This window comes from Rhinoderma darwinii, assembly GCF_050947455.1.
Source record: "Rhinoderma darwinii isolate aRhiDar2 chromosome 3 unlocalized genomic scaffold, aRhiDar2.hap1 SUPER_3_unloc_2, whole genome shotgun sequence".
NCBI lineage: Eukaryota > Metazoa > Chordata > Amphibia > Anura > Rhinodermatidae > Rhinoderma > Rhinoderma darwinii.
In genome coordinates, this window is record NW_027461745.1 from 227322 (window position 1) to 244252 (window position 16931).

A 16931-nucleotide genomic window follows, 5' to 3' on the forward strand; every position below is an offset into this window, starting at 1 on the left:
GACCCCACCCCCAATCTGCTCAGGTACGCCCACAAAACCTTCCCATTTTGGAGCACATCTGCATTAACCCCACCCCTTTAAGGATTGTATCGCACGCCCTTTCCTTTAAGGCCGCCTTAGGCACAGGCCTACAAGGCCTATAGGTAAATCTGGCCATTGCCAGACCCTGTAATGGAATGGGCAGAGAAGACTTGCACAGAGTGGCGAGCACAACAGCTGTGATGATGTCACAATGCCGGAGCCAGAACACATAGAGCTGCGGACAGGAAACGAGTCCCACAACCCAGAGAGTCCAGCTTGGCTAATCACGTGACAGGATGATGAAGAGGAAGGCCCGCCGCCGCCGCCGCTCGCCATCACAGGTCTGCAGGCAACAGCCGTTACTACAGCAACCAGAGATGAGCGGATCGCTACTCCTATCATTCCCACACATTCACCAAAATCCAATCCCAAACCTGGCTGATCAATTTTTATTCACCCCGTGACAAATTGGCGCAACCTGAAACACGAAAATGTGCTCGCCAGCCAATCAGATCGCTGCTTTCATTTTCTATCCTCTCCTGGGTGATCAGTTGCCATGGTAATAAAGCGTCTCATGTGGTGTCTGTTTACGCCCAGCAGTGCCCCACATGTGACTGCCAGCAACCAATCATATTGCAGGTTAGAGAAACAAAGCTATGATCTGATTGGTTGCTAAGTGCAGGAGGCGGGGGGTCCCCGATATTACTGCCCCTCCTTACATAGACATTATATGGTGGTCTTTGGGTCCCGGACATCACTATTATGTCTCCCCTAGTCAAGTGCCGAGCATTAGAAACACCGCAGTCCCCTCCATCTGTATCAGTCGCTCTCCTCTGAACCGCCCCATCCGCTTTCGAGGGTGTCCTAATAGGGGCGACATTAACCATTTAACCAATTAGATGCTGCAGTCAATAGCGATTACAAAGAGTTCCCCCCTCTGTCATCGCATCGGCCATCTTGGTCCTCCTGAAATTATTAATTATAACATTTTTACAAATATATGAAAAAAGTTTTTCCCATTTTTCGTAAAAAAACAAATAAAAAAACTTGTATCGCCGCGTCCATGGAGTCTATTCCAATGTTAACGTAAGAATTTTTTTTTCTAAAATCGCTGTCTTTTGGTCACCTCACCTCCCCAAAAACCGAGCAAAAAGTTATCAGAAAAGTGGTATGTACCCAACGACATCTCTTCCACCATGCTTTACACTGCAGGTATCTCACCACTTGTACGTCACATGTCACACTTGTTCCGTACGGCAGCGCATGATTATGTTATGTCACCGGCAGGACAGAGAACCCGGATGTGCGACCGATACAAGATGGCCGACCGATCACCGAGGCGAGGAGCGTTTGCCCGCTGACAGTCACTTACTGGTGAGTCGCGGGGTCAGGTGATCAACGTGGGATCAGACCATGTGACCATCCGTCACCACCATCGGTGGCGATAATAGAACCAGTCGATTATATACACGGACGCCGGCGCCCGCTGTTTCAGAAAACGACTGAGCTGCCCAGTGTAGAGCTGGCAACGCGGGTACATCAGCTTATAATGGAATGGGCGGGGTCCCCAGCAGAACAGAGGGTTTCAGGAGAGCAGTGTGCTTATCACAGAATCAGAAGTATATAGTGGGAGGAGCAGGGTCCACCAGCAGCACAGAGTATTTCAGCATCCCATGATGATAATCTTTATTGCAGCTGAGAGTTCACTGTGTCTCCCTCCAGGTGAAAAGACGTTACCTGGACCTGCCGCCAACTACTGGAAGGAACGCCGGCCTCCAAGACCTGCCCGCAGAGCTGGTGAGCGCCCAGCAGGGCAGGAAGTAGTGACTACTCATGTAGATGATGAAGTCTGCAACTCCACCCCTGCGCCGTTCATGCAGTTATATCATGTCTAATATTCCAGTTACATCCAGAGCTGCAATCCCTGTTCTGCTATTACGTCTGGGCTTATACTCCAGTCATATCCAGAGCTGCAATCCCTGTTCTGCTGTTACGTCTTGTCTTCTCCTCCAGTTACATCCAGAGCTGCAATCCCTGTTCTGCTATTACGTCTAGGTTTATGCTCCAGTCATATCCAGAGCTGCAATCCCTGTTCTGCTGTTACGTCTTGTCTTATACTCCAGTCATATCCAGAGCTGCAATCCCTGTTCTGCTGTTACGTCTTGTCTTATACTCCAGTCATATCCAGAGCTGCAATCCCTGTTCTGCTGTTACGTCTTGTCTTCTCCTCCAGTTACATCCAGAGCTGCAATCCCTGTTCTGCTGTTACGTCTAGGTTTATGCTCCAGTCATATCCAGAGCTGCAATCCCTGTTCTGCTGTTACGTCTTGTTTTATTCTCCAGTCATATCCAGAGCTGCAATCCCTGTTCTGCTGTTACGTCTTGTCTTATACTCCAGTCATATCCAGAGCTGCAATCCCTGTTCTGCTGTTACGTCTTGTCTTCTCCTCCAGTTACATCCAGAGCTGCAATCCCTGTTCTGCTATTACGTCTGGACTTATACTCCAGTCATATCCAGAGCTGCAATGCCTGTTCTGCTGTTACGTCTTGTCTTATCCTCCAGTCACGTCCAGAGCTGCAATCCCTGTTCTGCGGTTCCGTCTTGTCTTCTCCTCCAGTCACATCCAGATCTGCAATCCCTGTTCTGCTGTTACGTCTTGTCTTATCCTCCAGTCACATCCACAGCTGCAGCCCCTGTTCTGCTGTTACATTTAGTCTTATACTCTAGTCACCTATGCAGCTGCAGTGAAATCAATCAAGACTATACGGACAGACACCCCATAACCTTAGCTGAAATCCCATGATGCAATGCAACCTGCTGTTGATGTAGCACTTCTGCTACTGCCTAAACATTACATGAACACTCAGCCAGTAGGGGGCAGCACTAAAATGCAAAGCCCTGCAGCCTGCAGAATTTTGGATGCAGCATTGGATGCGACTGGAGTACAAGACATGATGTAACTTTAGAATTGTGGATGCAGCTCTGGATGTGACTAGAGTGATGGAATAGAAGTATTTTGGATGCAGCTTTGGATTTGACTGAACTATAAAACCTGATGTAACGGCAGATGTGACTGGAGTATAACACATGATGTAACAGTAGAGCTGTTGGCGCAGCTCTGGATGTGACTGGAGTATAATATATGATGTAACAGCAGAGCTCTTGATGCAGCTCTGGATGTAACTGGAGTATAAGACATGATGTAACTTCAGATCTATTGGTGCAGCTTTGGATGTGACCGGAGTATACGACATAATGGAACCGCATCACTCTTGATGCAGTTCAGGATGTGACTGGAGTATAAGGCATGGTGTAACGCCAGAGCCCTTGATGCAGCTCTGGATGTGACTAGAGTAAAAGACATGAAGTAACATCAGAGCTCTTGATGCAGCTCTGGATGTGACTGGAGTATAAGGCATGCTATAACAGCAGAACTCTGACTGGAGTATAAGACATGATGTATCAGCAGATGTGTTGGTGCAGCTCTGGGTGTGACTGGAGTATAAGACATGATGTATCAGCAGATGTGTTGGTGCAGCTCTGGGTGTGACTGGAGCATGACAGTGTACCCTCTCTTCTCCAGGTGGAGCACATTATCTCCTTCCTATCAGTGCGGGACGTGGTGTAACAGCAGAGCTCTTGATGCAGCTCTGGGTGTGACTGGAGCATGACATTGTACCCTCTCTTCTCCAGGTGGAGCACATTATCTCCTTCCTATCAGTGCGGGACGTGGTGTAACAGCAGAGCTCTTGATGCAGCTCTGGGTGTGACTGGAGCATGACATTGTACCCTCTCTTCTCCAGGTGGAGCACATTATCTCCTTCCTATCAGTGCGGGACGTGGTGTTCTTTGGGGAGACCTGTCGTTACCTGCACCAGGTGTGTGACAGCCGGAGAACGTGGAGGAGCCTGTGTCTGAAGAGCAGACCTGCCGTGAGCGCGGCCGGAGACTGGAGGAGACAGACCATCCTAGACTGTGAGGAGGGGGGGACACATCATGGTGGCGGTCACTGACGGGAGGAGGGGGGGGACACATCATGGTGGCGGTCACTGACGGGAGGAGGGGGGGCACATAATAGTGGTGGTCACTGACGGGAGGAGGGGGACACATCATGGTGGCGGTCATTGACGGGAGGAGGGGGGGACACATCATGGTGGCGGTCACTGACGGGAGGAGGGGGGGACACATCATGGTGGCGGTTACTGACGGGAGGAGGGGGAACATCATGGTGACGGTCACTGACGGGAGGAGAGGGGGACACATAATGGTGGCGGTCACTGACGGGAGGAGGGGGGGACACATCATGGTGGCGGTCACTGACGGGAGGAGGGGGGGACACATCATGGTGGCGGTCATTGACGGGAGGAGGGGGGGACACATCATGGTGGCGGTCACTGACGGGAGGAGGGGGGGACACATCATGGTGGCGGTTACTGACGGGAGGAGGGGGAACATCATGGTGACGGTCACTGACGGGAGGAGAGGGGGACACATAATGGTGGCGGTCACTGACGGGAGGAGGGGGACACATCATGGTGGCAGTCACTGACGGGAGGAGGGGGGGACACATCATGGTGGCGGTCACTGACGGGAGGAGGGGGGGGACGCATCATGGTGGCGGTCACTGACGGGAGGAGGGGGGGGACACATCATGGTTGCGGTCACTGACGGGAGGAGGGGGGGACACATCATGGTTGCGGTCACTGACGGGAGGAGGGGGGGGACACATCATGGTTGCGGTCACTGACGGGAGGAGGGGGGGGACACATCATGGTTGCGGTCACTGACGGGAGGAGGGGGGGGGGACACATAATGGTGGCGGTCACTGACGTGAGGAGGGGGGACACATCATGGTGGTGGTCACTGACGGGAGGAGGGGGGGGACACATCATGGTGGCGGTCACTGACGGGAGGAGGGGGGGACACATCATGGTGGCGGTCACTGACAGGAGGAGGGGGACACATAATGGTGGCGGTCACTGACAGGAGGAGGGGGACACATAATGGTGGCGGTCACTGACGGGAGGAGGGGGACACATCATGGTGGCGGTCACTGACGGAAGGAAGGGGCCACACATCATGGTGGCGGTCACTGATAGGATAAGACCCTCACCCTCCATCTCGTCTTATTCTTTCCAGACACGAAGGGGATGTATTTCCACCATTTCTCCAGCCGCCATCGTCTGTGCGGTAACACCGTCCCCCCCGCCATCCCCAGTGGTTTCCAGCGCTTCTTAGCCATGGCGGACAACCTGTGCGTCCTGGACTACGCGGGAACGCTCTTCTCCATCCGAGGCAGCGTCAGAAACCCCAGCGTCACCTTCGTGAATAGAGAGTGGAGAACGCATCTGAACTACGCGGCGCTGTGCCAGACCGTCAAAGACGTGAGCGCGATTATCAGCCGTATTCTACGGGGGGGAGGGGTCGCCGAATTAGTTTCCATTGTAACCCACGGTAATTTCACTGTCGTTTCCATGGTGTCATCCCTCGTTAGTGTTTCCCTGGTAACAAGTGTGACGTTTCCATAGCAACTACTGGTACTGTCATGGTGTTTCCACGGTAACGTAATCTACTATTGTATTGTTTCCATGGTTACATCTATCATCGTAGTGTTTCTATGATATGTCTACTCCATGGTAACATCTAGTACCCACATGGCATTGTTTCCATGGTAACGTCTAGTACCCTCATGCCGTTATTTCCATGGTAACGTCTAGTACCCTCATGGCATTGTTTCCATGGTAACGTCTAGTACCCTCATGGCGTTGTTTCCATGGTAACATCTAGTACCCTCATGGCGTTGTTTCCATGGTAACGTCTAGTACCCTCATGGCATTGTTTCCATGGTAACATCTAGTACCCTCATGGCGTTGTTTCCATGGTAACCTCTAGTACCCTCATGTCGTTGTTTCCATGGCAATGTCTAGTAACCTCATGCTGTTTGTTTTCATGGTAACCTCTAGTACCCTCATGGCATTGTTTCCATGGTAACGTCTAGTATCCACATGGCATTGTTTCCATGGTAACGTCTAGTACCCTCATGGCGTTATTTCCATGGTAACGTCTAGTACACTCATGGCATTGTTTCCATGGTAATGTCTAGTACCCTCATGGCGTTGTTTCCATGGTAACATCTAGTACCCTCATGGCGTTGTTTCCATGGTAACCTCTAGTAGCCTCATGGCGTTGTTTCCATGGTAACATCTAGTACCCTCATGGCATTGTTTCCATGGTAATGTCTAGTACCCTCATGGCATTGTTTCCATGGTAACCTCTAGTACCCTCATGGCATTGTTTCCATGGTAACCTCTAGTACCCTCATGTCATTGTTTCCATGGTAACCTCTAGTACCCTCATGCTGTTTGTTTCCACGGTAACGTCTAAGTCCCCTCATGCCGTTGTTTCCATGGTAACGTCTATTACCCTCATGGTGTTTGTTTCCATGGTAACCTCTAGTCCCCTCATGGCGTTGTTTCCATGGTAACATCTAGTACCCTCATGCCGTTATTTCCATGGTATCACTTTGTAGAGTCCACAGCCCTCCTCTTCACATATAATATAACCCCTCCCATTGTTACCACCTTGTCCTTTCCTCCTCCCAAAGTTCACTAGTGACCCGAGGAACGACACGTTACACCGCAAGTATCTGTACGTCCTCGCCACGCGGGAGGTCCGAGACGCCGATCACGAGTCACGACCATGTGACTGCGTGGAAATCTACCTCCAGTCCACCCGACAGAGAATCTTCAAGATGACCTTCCACCCATCTATGAAAGTCAAGAAGATCGTCCTACTGGGCGTGGAGACCGACCGCCAAATGCTGCTGCTGACAGGTACGGCTGCCGGAGGTTGTCAGGCCCCGCCCATTCCTTAGAGTAAAAAAAATATGGAAATTGAATTGGTGAATGAGGAAATCGATCCGATCAATTTCGAATTCACCCAAATCCAAAGTCACCCCCTCTCCCCCCCAGCCCGGACCCCAGCGCATTAACCCTTTGTTCCCGTCTCTTTAGAGGAGGGAAAGGTTTACAGCGTGGCCATCAACGAACTGTCTCTTGACCATCCGAGATCTTACACCACCCAACTGAGACTGCGAAAAATGTCCGCGAGCCGGCCGTCCGTAACCCAGATGTCCAGTAGTCAGAGCAGCGTCCTCTACATCACAGGTGAGATGATGGCAGTTGTGATCCCGACGTCTCCGGACCGCACCGCTGTGACACGTCTTCTCTCCGCAGATGGCGGTGCTGTATACCTGGAGGTTCACTCTCCTACCGTCTACAGGGATTTATTTGGGACCCTTCAAGGCTTCGACCCTCTGGACACACAGATGCCCCTGGAAATATCTCTGCCCAGCAAGGTAGTCCCTAAAAGTAGTCCCCGCTAAATGTAGAACCGTGACTGTATACGCCACATACCGCAGGCTTCAACAATAAGTCGAAAAACGGAGAAGTGAGATTTTTGGATAGGGCGTGGCTTCCTAAAATTGGGTTAACTGGCGTTAATTATAGCGGAAATCGATACCAGCATTTAGCTGCAGTAGATTTCCCTCTGTGGGGCGTAGCAAGATGGAGGCCCGTGCTGGGCCTGGTACCATCGGACAGTTACCATCAGTGTATGACTATCCGGTCCTGCCAGAGGCGCTATACAGCAGTATTGTAATGTATTATAAAAGCAATCAAATAAAGTCCAATAGTGGGACTAAAAAAATTTTTTTTTTTTAAAAAAAAAGCATGAAAAATCACAAGAAAAAAATATGAAAAACCCACTTTTTCCCCTTACAACAAGCTTTATTATAAGGCTATGTTCACACACAAGGTGGATATGCTGCGTAAAAGTAATCCGGCTGAAACACCGCACCAAATTTTTTCCCTTATGGCCTTCCCCTTTTGTATAGGACACGCCCATTTATATAAGACACGGTGGTGCACCATAGTAATATAAACAGTTACCCATAATATTGTGCCATCCACCTAGCTGTGCCCATAGAGTACTAGTAATAAAGGAGGTCCTGGAGCGTGTTGTACTCCTGGTCGTACACATACGGTGGACTATCCCGCCGGGCTCGCCAAATTGTATAAGAGACGTGAAGAACAGACAAGCGAAAAAACAGGTGTAAATAAGTCACGTGGCCTCATACCATGCCACGACTATAGGAACCACTTCTCCGTCGCATTGTAAGGATTTCTCCGGCACCAGCTGCAGAATCGGCAGATGCCAACAGATATTAATGTGAGGTAATATATATATCTAGAGATTAATGGCGGCCGCTCCTCCTCAGGTGCTGCTCTGCTCTCTCGGGTACAGTCACCTGGCGCTGGTGGATGAATTTGGGAGAATATTCATGCAAGGAAACAACCGCTTTGGACAACTAGGAACCGGGGACAAGATTGACAGAGGAGACCCCTGCCAGGTAGCGCGACATTGTGTATGACCCATGTCTGCGCTGCTCTCCTCCAGGTGTCCTTCTCCTGTGTACACTGGCTCCTCCGCTGCTTCTTTTCCTCCTGTGTACACCGGCTCCTCCGCTGCTTCTTCTCCTCCTGTGTACACCGGCTCCTCCATTGCTGCTTCTCCTCCTGTGTACACCAGCTCCTCCGCTGCTGCTTCTCCTCCTGTGTACACCGGCTCCTCCGTTGCTGCTTCTCCTCCTGTGTACACCGGCTCCTCCGTTGCTGCTTCTCCTCCTGTGTACACCGGCTCCTCCGTTGCCGCTTCTCCTCCTGTGTACACCGGCTCCTCCGCTGCTCCTTCTCCTGTGTACACCGGCTCCTCCGCTGCTCCTTCTCCTGTGTACACCGCTCCTCTGCTGCTTCTTCTCCTCCTGTGTACACCGGCTCCTCTGCTGCTTCTTCTCCTCTTGTGTACACCGGCTCCTCCGCTGCTTCTTCTCCTCCTGTGTACACCGGCTCCTCCGCTGCTGCTTCTCCTCCTATGTACACCGGCTCCTCCGCTGCTTCTTCTCATGTGTACACTGGCTCCTCCGCTGCTTCTTCTCATGTGTACACTGGCTCCTCCGCTGCTTCTTCTTCTCCTGTGTACACCGGCTCCTCCGCTGCTGCTTCTCCTGTGTACAGCGGCTCCTCCGCCGCTTCTTCTCCACCTGTGTACACCGGCTCCTCCGCTGCTTCTCCTCCTGTGTACACCGGCTCCTCCGCTGCTTCTTCTCCTCCTGTGTACACCGGCTCCTCTGCTGCTTCTTCTCCTCTTGTGTACACCGGCTCCTCCGCTGCTTCTTTTCCTCCTGTGTTCACCGGCTCCTCCGCTGCTTCTTCTCTTCCTGTGTTCACCGGCTCCTCCGCTGCTTCTTCTCCTCCTGTGTACACCGGCTCCTCTGCTGCTTCTCCTCCTGTGTACACCGGCTCCTCCGCTGCTTCTTCTCATGTGTACACTGGCTCCTCCGCTGCTTCTTCTTCTCCTGTGTACATCGGCTCATCCGCTGCTTCTTCTTCTCATGTGTACACCGGCTCCTCCGCTGCTGCTTCTCCTGTGTACACAAGCTCCTCCGCCGCTTCTTCTCCTCCTGTGTACACCGGCTCCTCCGCTGCTGCTTCTCCTCCTGTGTACACCGGCTCCTCCGCTGCTTCTTCTCCTCCTGTGTACACCGGCTCCTCCGCTGCTTCTTCTCCTCCTGTGTACACCTGCTGCTTCTCCTCCTCCTGTGTACATCGGCTCCTCCGCTGCTTCTTCTTCTCATGTGTACACTGGCTCCTCCGCTGCTGCTTCTCCTGTGTACACCGGCTCCTCCGCTGCTTCTTCTCCTCCTGTGTACACCTGCTGCTTCTCCTCCTGTGTACATCGGCTCCTCCGCTGCTTCTTCTTCTCATGTGTACACTGGCTCCTCCGCTGCTGCTTCTCCTGTGTACACCGGCTCCTCCACCGCTTCTTCTCCTCTTGTGTACACCGGCTCCTCCGCTGCTTCTCCTCCTGTGTACACCAGCTCCTCCGCTGCTTCTTCTCCTCCTGTGTACACAAGCTCCTCCGCTGCTTCTTCTCCTTCTGTGTACACAAGCTCCTCCGCTGCTTCTTCTCCTCCTGTGTACACCGGCTCCTCCGCTGCTTCTCCTCTTGTGTACACCGGCTCCTCCGCTGCTTCTTCTCATGTGTACACTGGCTCCTCCGCAGCTTCTTCTTCTCCTGTGTACACCGGCTCCTCCGCTGATTCTTCTTCTCCTGTGTACACCGGCTCCTCCGCTGCTGCTTCTCCTGTGTACAGCGGCTCCTCCGCTGCTTCTTCTCCTCCTGTGTACACCGGCTCCTCCGCTGCTTCTTCTCCTCCTGTGTACACCGGCTCCTCCGCTGCTTCTTCTTCTCCTGTTCTCCACCTCTTCCCTCCACCTGGCCTCTGTTCTCCACCTCTGGCCTCTGTTTTCCACCTCATCCCTCCACCTGGCCTCTGTTCTCTACCTCATCCCTCCACCTGTTCCTCTGTTCTCCACCTCATCCCTCCACCTGGCCTCTGTTCTCCACCTCTTCCCTCCACCTGGCCTCTGTTCTCCACCTCATCCCTCCACCTGGCCTCTGTTCTCCACCTCATCCCTCCACCTGGCCTCTGTTCTCCACTTCATCCCTCCACCTGGCCTCTGTTCTCCACCTCATCCCTCCACCTGGCCTCTGCTCTCCACCTCTTCCCTCCACTTGGCCTCTGCTCTCCACCTCATCCCTCCACCTGGCCTCTGTTCTCCACCTCATCCCTCCACCTGGCCTCTATTCTCCACCTCATCCCTCCACCTGGCCTCTGTTCTCCACTTCATCCCTCCACCTGGCCTCTGTTCTCCACCTCATCCCTCCACCTGGCCTCTGCTCTCCACCTCTTCCCTCCACTTGGCCTCTGCTCTCCACCTCTTCCCTCCACCCGGCCTCTACTCTCCACCTCATCCCTCCACCCGGCCTCTGTTTTCCCAGTTATCGGATGGCGCACCTGTTTATAAGAACATTCGGTAATAACATGCCTTGTTCCGTGTCCATAGTGTTGTCCTCTCACTTTTTCCCCATAGATTCAGTATATAAGGAACCCGATTGATATATTTTGTGGACTCAACCACACATTAGTCCTGCTGCCCTCCTTGGATTTTGTGAAAGAAATTCACGGCTGCGGGTGCGGTGCTGGGGGGCGACTCCCAGGATGGCCTAAAGGAAGCCCCTCATTTGTCAAGCTGCTTTTAAAGGTGAGGAGATTCGGCTGGGTCGTCTGACAGAAAATGAATTTTATTCTGTCTATAAAAAAAGTGATCAAATGCCATTATATACAGCTACAGGGGATCTATGCAGGGAGAGAGGCAGGGGAGGCAGGGAGAGAGGCAGGGGGGCAGGGAGAGAGGCAGGGGGGCAGGGAGAGAGGCGGGGGGGCAGAGAGAGAGGCAGGGAGAGAGGCAGGGGGAGAGGCAGAGAGGCAACCAAGGCGGTGAGAGAGGCGGGGGAGGTAGAGAAGGAGAGGCAGGGGAGGTAGAGAAGGAGAGGCAGGGGAGGTAGAGAAGGAGAGGCAGGGGAGGCAGGAGAGGCACAGAGAGGCAGGGCAGAGAGAGAATCGGGGAGGCAGAGAGAGAGAATCAGGGGGAGGTAGGAGGAGGCAGAGAGAGAGAAGCAGGGGAGGCAGCGAGAGAAGCAGGAGGTGGCAGAGAGAGAGAGGCAGGGGGAGGCAGAGAGAGGGAGGCAGGAGCAGGCAGAGAGAGAGAGAAGCAGGGGAGGCAGAGAGAGAGAGAATCAGGGAGCGGCAGAGAGAGAAGCAGGGGAGGCAGAGAGAGAAGCAGGGGAGGCACAGGGACAAGTAGGAGAGGCAGAGAGAGAATTGCAGAGAGAGGGGCAGGGGAGGCAGATAGAGAGGAGCAGGGGAGGCACAAAGGGAAGCAGGGGGAGGCATAGAGAGAGGCAGGGGAGGCACAAAGAGAGGCAGGGGAGGCACAGAGAGAGGCAGAGGAGGCACAGAGAGAGGCAGGGGAGGCACAGCGTTCCATAGGATAGGCGCAGCGTGGTCATGTAGAAAGGAGCATGATAATGTTGTGAGAGAGGAGGAGAGTCGTAGGTCATAGAAAGAAATTAGATGTGTAGGTAGGTGCAGCATAGTGAAAAGCTTCAAAGACCATTAGGAGAGTTATGCGTATATTTCTAGGAGCAATGATCCCTACTGCTGCGCTCATGGTGGACTGGAGCCAGTTTATATAACGTTACACCAGTTAGTAGTGGGTTACAGTTGTTGGTGTGAGAAATGATCGGGGCTGGATGAGTGATGTAGCAGTGTCAGTGGTGCGGTAAGGACGGAGGCTGGAGATTTTGTTTTTCAGGGGAGTGAACTGGATTGTCAATGGATTGAATGTGAGGATGAAAGGACAGATCAGAGTAGAGTAAAACTCCAAGACATTGGGCCAGACGTCGGTGAGGATGGTGGTGTTACAGAGACATCGGGGAGGATGGTGGCATTACAGAGACACCGGGGAGGATGGTGGTGTTACAGAGACACCGGGGAGGATGGAGGCTTTACAGAGACACCGGGGAGGATGGTGGTGTTACAGAGACACCGGGGAGGATGGTGGTGTTACAGAGACACTGGGGAGGATGGTGGTGTTACAGAGACACTGGGGAGGATGGTGGTGTTACAGAGACAACGGGGAGGAAGGTGCTGTTACAGAGACACCGGGGAGGATGGTGGTGTTACAGAGACAACGGGGAGGATGGTGGTGTTACAGAGACACCGGGGAGGATGGTGGTGTTACAGAGACACCGGGGAGGATGGAGGCGTTACAGAGACGTCAGGGAGGATGGTGGTGTTACAGAGACATCAGGGAGGATGGCGCCGTTACAGAGACACCGGGGAGGATGGCGGCGTTACAGAGACACCGGGGAGGATGGCGGCGTTACAGAGACACCGGGGAGGATGGCGGCGTTACAGAGACACCGGGGAGGATGGCGGCGTTACAGAGACACCGGGGAGGATGGCGGCGTTACAGAGACACCGGGGAGGATGGCGGCGTTACAGAGACACCGGGGAGGATGGCGGCGTTACAGAGACACCGGGGAGGATGTTGGTGTTACAGAGACATCGGGGAGGATGGTGGTGTTACAGAGACATCGGAGAGAATGGTGGCGTTACAGAGACATCAGGGAGGATGGCGGCGTTACAGAGACACCGGGGAGGATGGTGGCCTTACAGAGACGTCAGGGAGGATGGCGGCGTTACAGAGACGTCAGGGAGGATGGCAGCGTTACAGAGACACCGGGGAGGATGGCGGCGTTAAAGCAGAGACACCAAGGGAGGATGGTGGCGTTACAGAGACACCGGGGAGGATGGCGGAGTTACAGAGACACCGGGGAGGATGGCGGAGTTACAGAGACACCGGGGAGGATGGCGGCATTACAGAGACACCGGGGAGGATGGCGGCATTACAGAGACACCGGGGAGGATGGTGGCATTACAGAGACACCGGGGTGATCTACTATGTGTGAAGGAGCAGGGGGTGATCTACTATGTGTGAAGGAGCAGGGGGTGATCTACTATGTGTGAAGGAGCAGGGGGTGATCTACTGTGTGTGAAGGAGCAGGGGGTGATCTACTATGTGTGAAGGAACAGAGGGTGATCTACTATGTGTGAAGGAACAGGGGGTGATCTACTATGAGTGAAGGAGCAGGGGTGATCTACTTTGTGTGAAGGAGCAGGGGGTGATCTACTGGATGTGAAGGAGCAGGGGGTGATCTACAATGTGTGTAAAGGAGCAGGGGGTGATCTACTGGGTATAAAGGAGCAGAAACTGATCTACTGCATGTGAAGGAGCAGGGGGTGATGTACTGGGTGTGAAGGAGCAGGGGTTGACCTGATTAGAAAGTATAGGAAGTGAGTAGAGAGGAGAAAATAATATAGAGAGTAGGAAGTGAATAGATAGGAAGAGAGAGTAGGAAGTTTAGTAGAGAGGAAGAAAGTAGGAAATAAGTGGAGAGAGAGAGTAAGAAGGGGAAGAGAGTAGAGAACGTAGGAAGTGAATAGAAAAGGAAAGAATAGAAGGAAGTAAGTAGAGAGGGAGAGAGTAGGAAAAGTATAAAGTGGAAGAAACTAGAAGAAAAAAGGAAGTGAGTGGAGAGGTAGGGGGTAGGTAGAGAGAAGGAAGTGAGGAGAGGAAAAGAGAGGCAGAGAGAGAGTAGGAAATGTGTAGAGGGAAATAGTAGAAAATTAGTTAAGAGTGTAGGAAGTGAGTAAAGATGGAGAGAGTAGGAAGAGTAGGTAGTGACTAAATCAGGATAGAGTCAAAAGTAAGTAGAGGGGAAGAGAGTATGAGTTAAATAGATAGGGAGAGAGAAGGAAGTTAGTAGAGAAGAGAGTGAGAAGTAAATAGATTGGGAGAGAATAGAAGTGAGTAGAAAGCAAGAGAGTTGGAAGTGAGTGAATATGGAGTAGGAAATGAGCGGAAAGAGAGAGTAGGAAGTGGAGAATAGGAAGTGAGTAGAGAGAGTAGGAAGTAAATAGAGAGGGAGGGAGTAGGAAGTGAGTAGACAAGAATAAAATAGAAAGTGAATAGATAAAGAGAGATTTTGAAGTAAGTAGAGAGGTAAACAGGAGTGAGTAAAGTGAGTAGGAAGTGAGTAAAGAGGAAGAGCGTAGTAAGTAGAGAGGAAGAGAATACAAAGAGTAGGTAGTAAATAGAAAGGGAGGGAGAAGAAAGTGTGTAAAGAGGAAGAGAGTAGGAGGTGACTAGAGAGGTAGAGAGAAGAAAGTGAGTGGAGAGGGAGAGAGTAGAAAGAGTAGGTAGTGAATGGATAAGGAGAGAGAAGAAAGTTAATAGAGAGAAAAAGGGTAGGAAGTGAGTAAAGAAGAGTGTGGGGTGTGAATAGGTAGAGAGTAGGGAGGGAGAACGGAGAGGGTGAAGAGAGTAGGAAGTGATTGGAGAGGGAAAGTGTAGGAAGGAAGTGGAGAGGGAGAGAGTGGGAAGTGAGTCGCGAGTCGAAAGAGTAAAAAGTGAGTAGAGGGTATGAAGAGGGTAGAGAGGGAGAGACTAGAAAAAAAGTGAGTGTAGGAAGTGAGTAGAGTGGTAGGGAGAAGGAAGTGAGTGCAGAGGGAGAAAGAGTGAGTAGAAAGTGAACAGAGAAGACAACTGACCTGATTAGTAGTTTAAAAGTGAAGGGAAGACTACAAACAGAATGATAGTTGGCAATGAATGACGGGTGACGAGTTTGCATCAATATGTTTTATCTGTGGTGTTACATAGGACTGCAGGTGACATCTACTACATTATCTGTACTCAAAGAGTTATCACTGTGTTATATGTGGTGTTACATAGGACTGCAAGTAACATCTACTACATTGTCTGTACTCAAAGAGTTATCACTGTGTTATATGTGGTGTTACATAGGACTGCAGGTAACACTACTACATTATCTGTACTCAGGGAGTTATCACTGTGTTATCTGTGGTGTTACATAGGACTGCAGGTAACATCTACTACATTATCTGTACTCAGAGAGTTATCACTGTGTTATCTGTGGTGTTACATAGGACTGCAGGTAACATCTACTACATTATCTGTACTCAGGGAGTTATCACTGTGTTATCTGTGGTGTTACATAGGACTGCAGGTGACATCTACTACATTATCTGTACCCAGAGAGTTATCGCTGTGTATTATCTGTGGTGTTACATAGGACTGCAGGTAACACTACTACATTATCTGTACTCAGGGAGTTATCACTGTGTTATCTGTGGTGTTACATAGGACTGCAGGTAACATCTACTACATTATCTGTATTCAGGGAGTTATCACTGTGTTATCTGTGGTGTTACATAGGACTGCAGGTGACATCTACTACATTATCTGTACTCAGGGAGTTATCACTGTGTTATCTGTGGTGTTACATAGGACTGCAGGTAACATCTACTACATTATCTGTACTCAGGGAGTTATCACTGTGTTATCTGTGGTGTTACATAGGACTGCAGGTAACATCTACTGAGAGTTATCACTGTGTTATCTGTGGTGTTACATAGGACTGCAGGTAACATGTACTACATTATCTGTACCCAGAGAGTTATCACTGTGTTATCTGTGGTGTTACATAGGACTGCAGGTAACACTACTACATTATCTGTACTCAGAGAGTTATCACTGTGTTATCTGTGGTGTTACATAGGACTGCAGGTAACACTACTACATGATCTGTACTCAGAGGGTTATCACTGTGTTATCTGTGGTGTTACATAGGACTGCAGGTAACATCTACTACATTATCTGTACTCCGAGAGTTATCACTGTGTTCTGTGGTGTTACATAGGACTGCAGGTATATCTAGTTATCACTGTGTTATTATGTAACGTGTCCCCCAGCAGGTCCCGTTGTGTGCCCGCCGCATCTCCTCCACCCGGGACTGCCTCTATATCATGTCCAGTCACGACACTGAGGAGCACATTGGATATCGTGACATCCCCAGCAGCCGGTGTGATTTTCCGGGCAGCGAGGAGCTGGACGCGGAGGTAGCGCAGGCCTGCGAGGAATGTCTGAACCAGTTGCTGCGCTGCACCAGTGTCCAGGAGAGAGTGGCCAAGACCAAGGACTTCATCACCCGCTTACCTCTGCAGGGTCATCAGAAGGACTGCTTGTGGGAGGCGCTGGGCATGATACAGCGGGCGGCGGAGACCAGGCAGGACGGGCGGGCAAAAACGATGGGTACCCGAAAATAAAATAATCTGAGATCCACAAGACTTCAAATCTATGAGAACAAATTCTGAGATAATGACACGCCGGCAAATACACTGATCCTGCCCCAAAAACCCCCATACCCCTCTGTACTGCCCCTAATAACCCCTGTACTGCCAGCTACACTGATCCTGCCTCCTACCTGCCCCAAATACCCCCATATCCCCTGTACTGCCAGATACACTGATCCTGCCTGCCCCAAATACCCCCATACCCCCTGTACTGCCAGATACACTGAT

At 51.5% G+C, this 16931-nt stretch overlaps 1 protein-coding gene across 3 annotated transcripts; it reads left to right on the top strand.

Moving 5' to 3' along the window:
• The first annotated feature begins 246 nt into the window (after positions 1 to 246).
• FBXO24 (F-box protein 24) lies at positions 247 to 16695 on the top strand. Of its 3 annotated transcripts, none has more exons than XM_075847343.1 (11): positions 249 to 362; positions 1309 to 1395; positions 1744 to 1818; positions 3826 to 3997; positions 5162 to 5406; positions 6627 to 6855; positions 7036 to 7188; positions 7258 to 7379; positions 8301 to 8432; positions 11017 to 11187; positions 16323 to 16695. In XM_075847343.1, exons 1-11 carry the CDS (start codon positions 318 to 320, stop codon positions 16674 to 16676), a joined length of 1785 nt encoding a protein of 594 aa, XP_075703458.1. In that variant the 5' UTR covers positions 249 to 317; the 3' UTR covers positions 16677 to 16695. The 3 variants fall into 3 exon arrangements, with proteins under 3 accessions (XP_075703457.1, XP_075703458.1, XP_075703459.1); XM_075847344.1 differs by having other exon boundaries at positions 250 to 362; positions 16326 to 16695; XM_075847342.1 differs by having other exon boundaries at positions 247 to 362; positions 7036 to 7379; positions 16326 to 16695.
• The last annotated feature ends 236 nt before the right edge of the window (positions 16696 to 16931 follow it).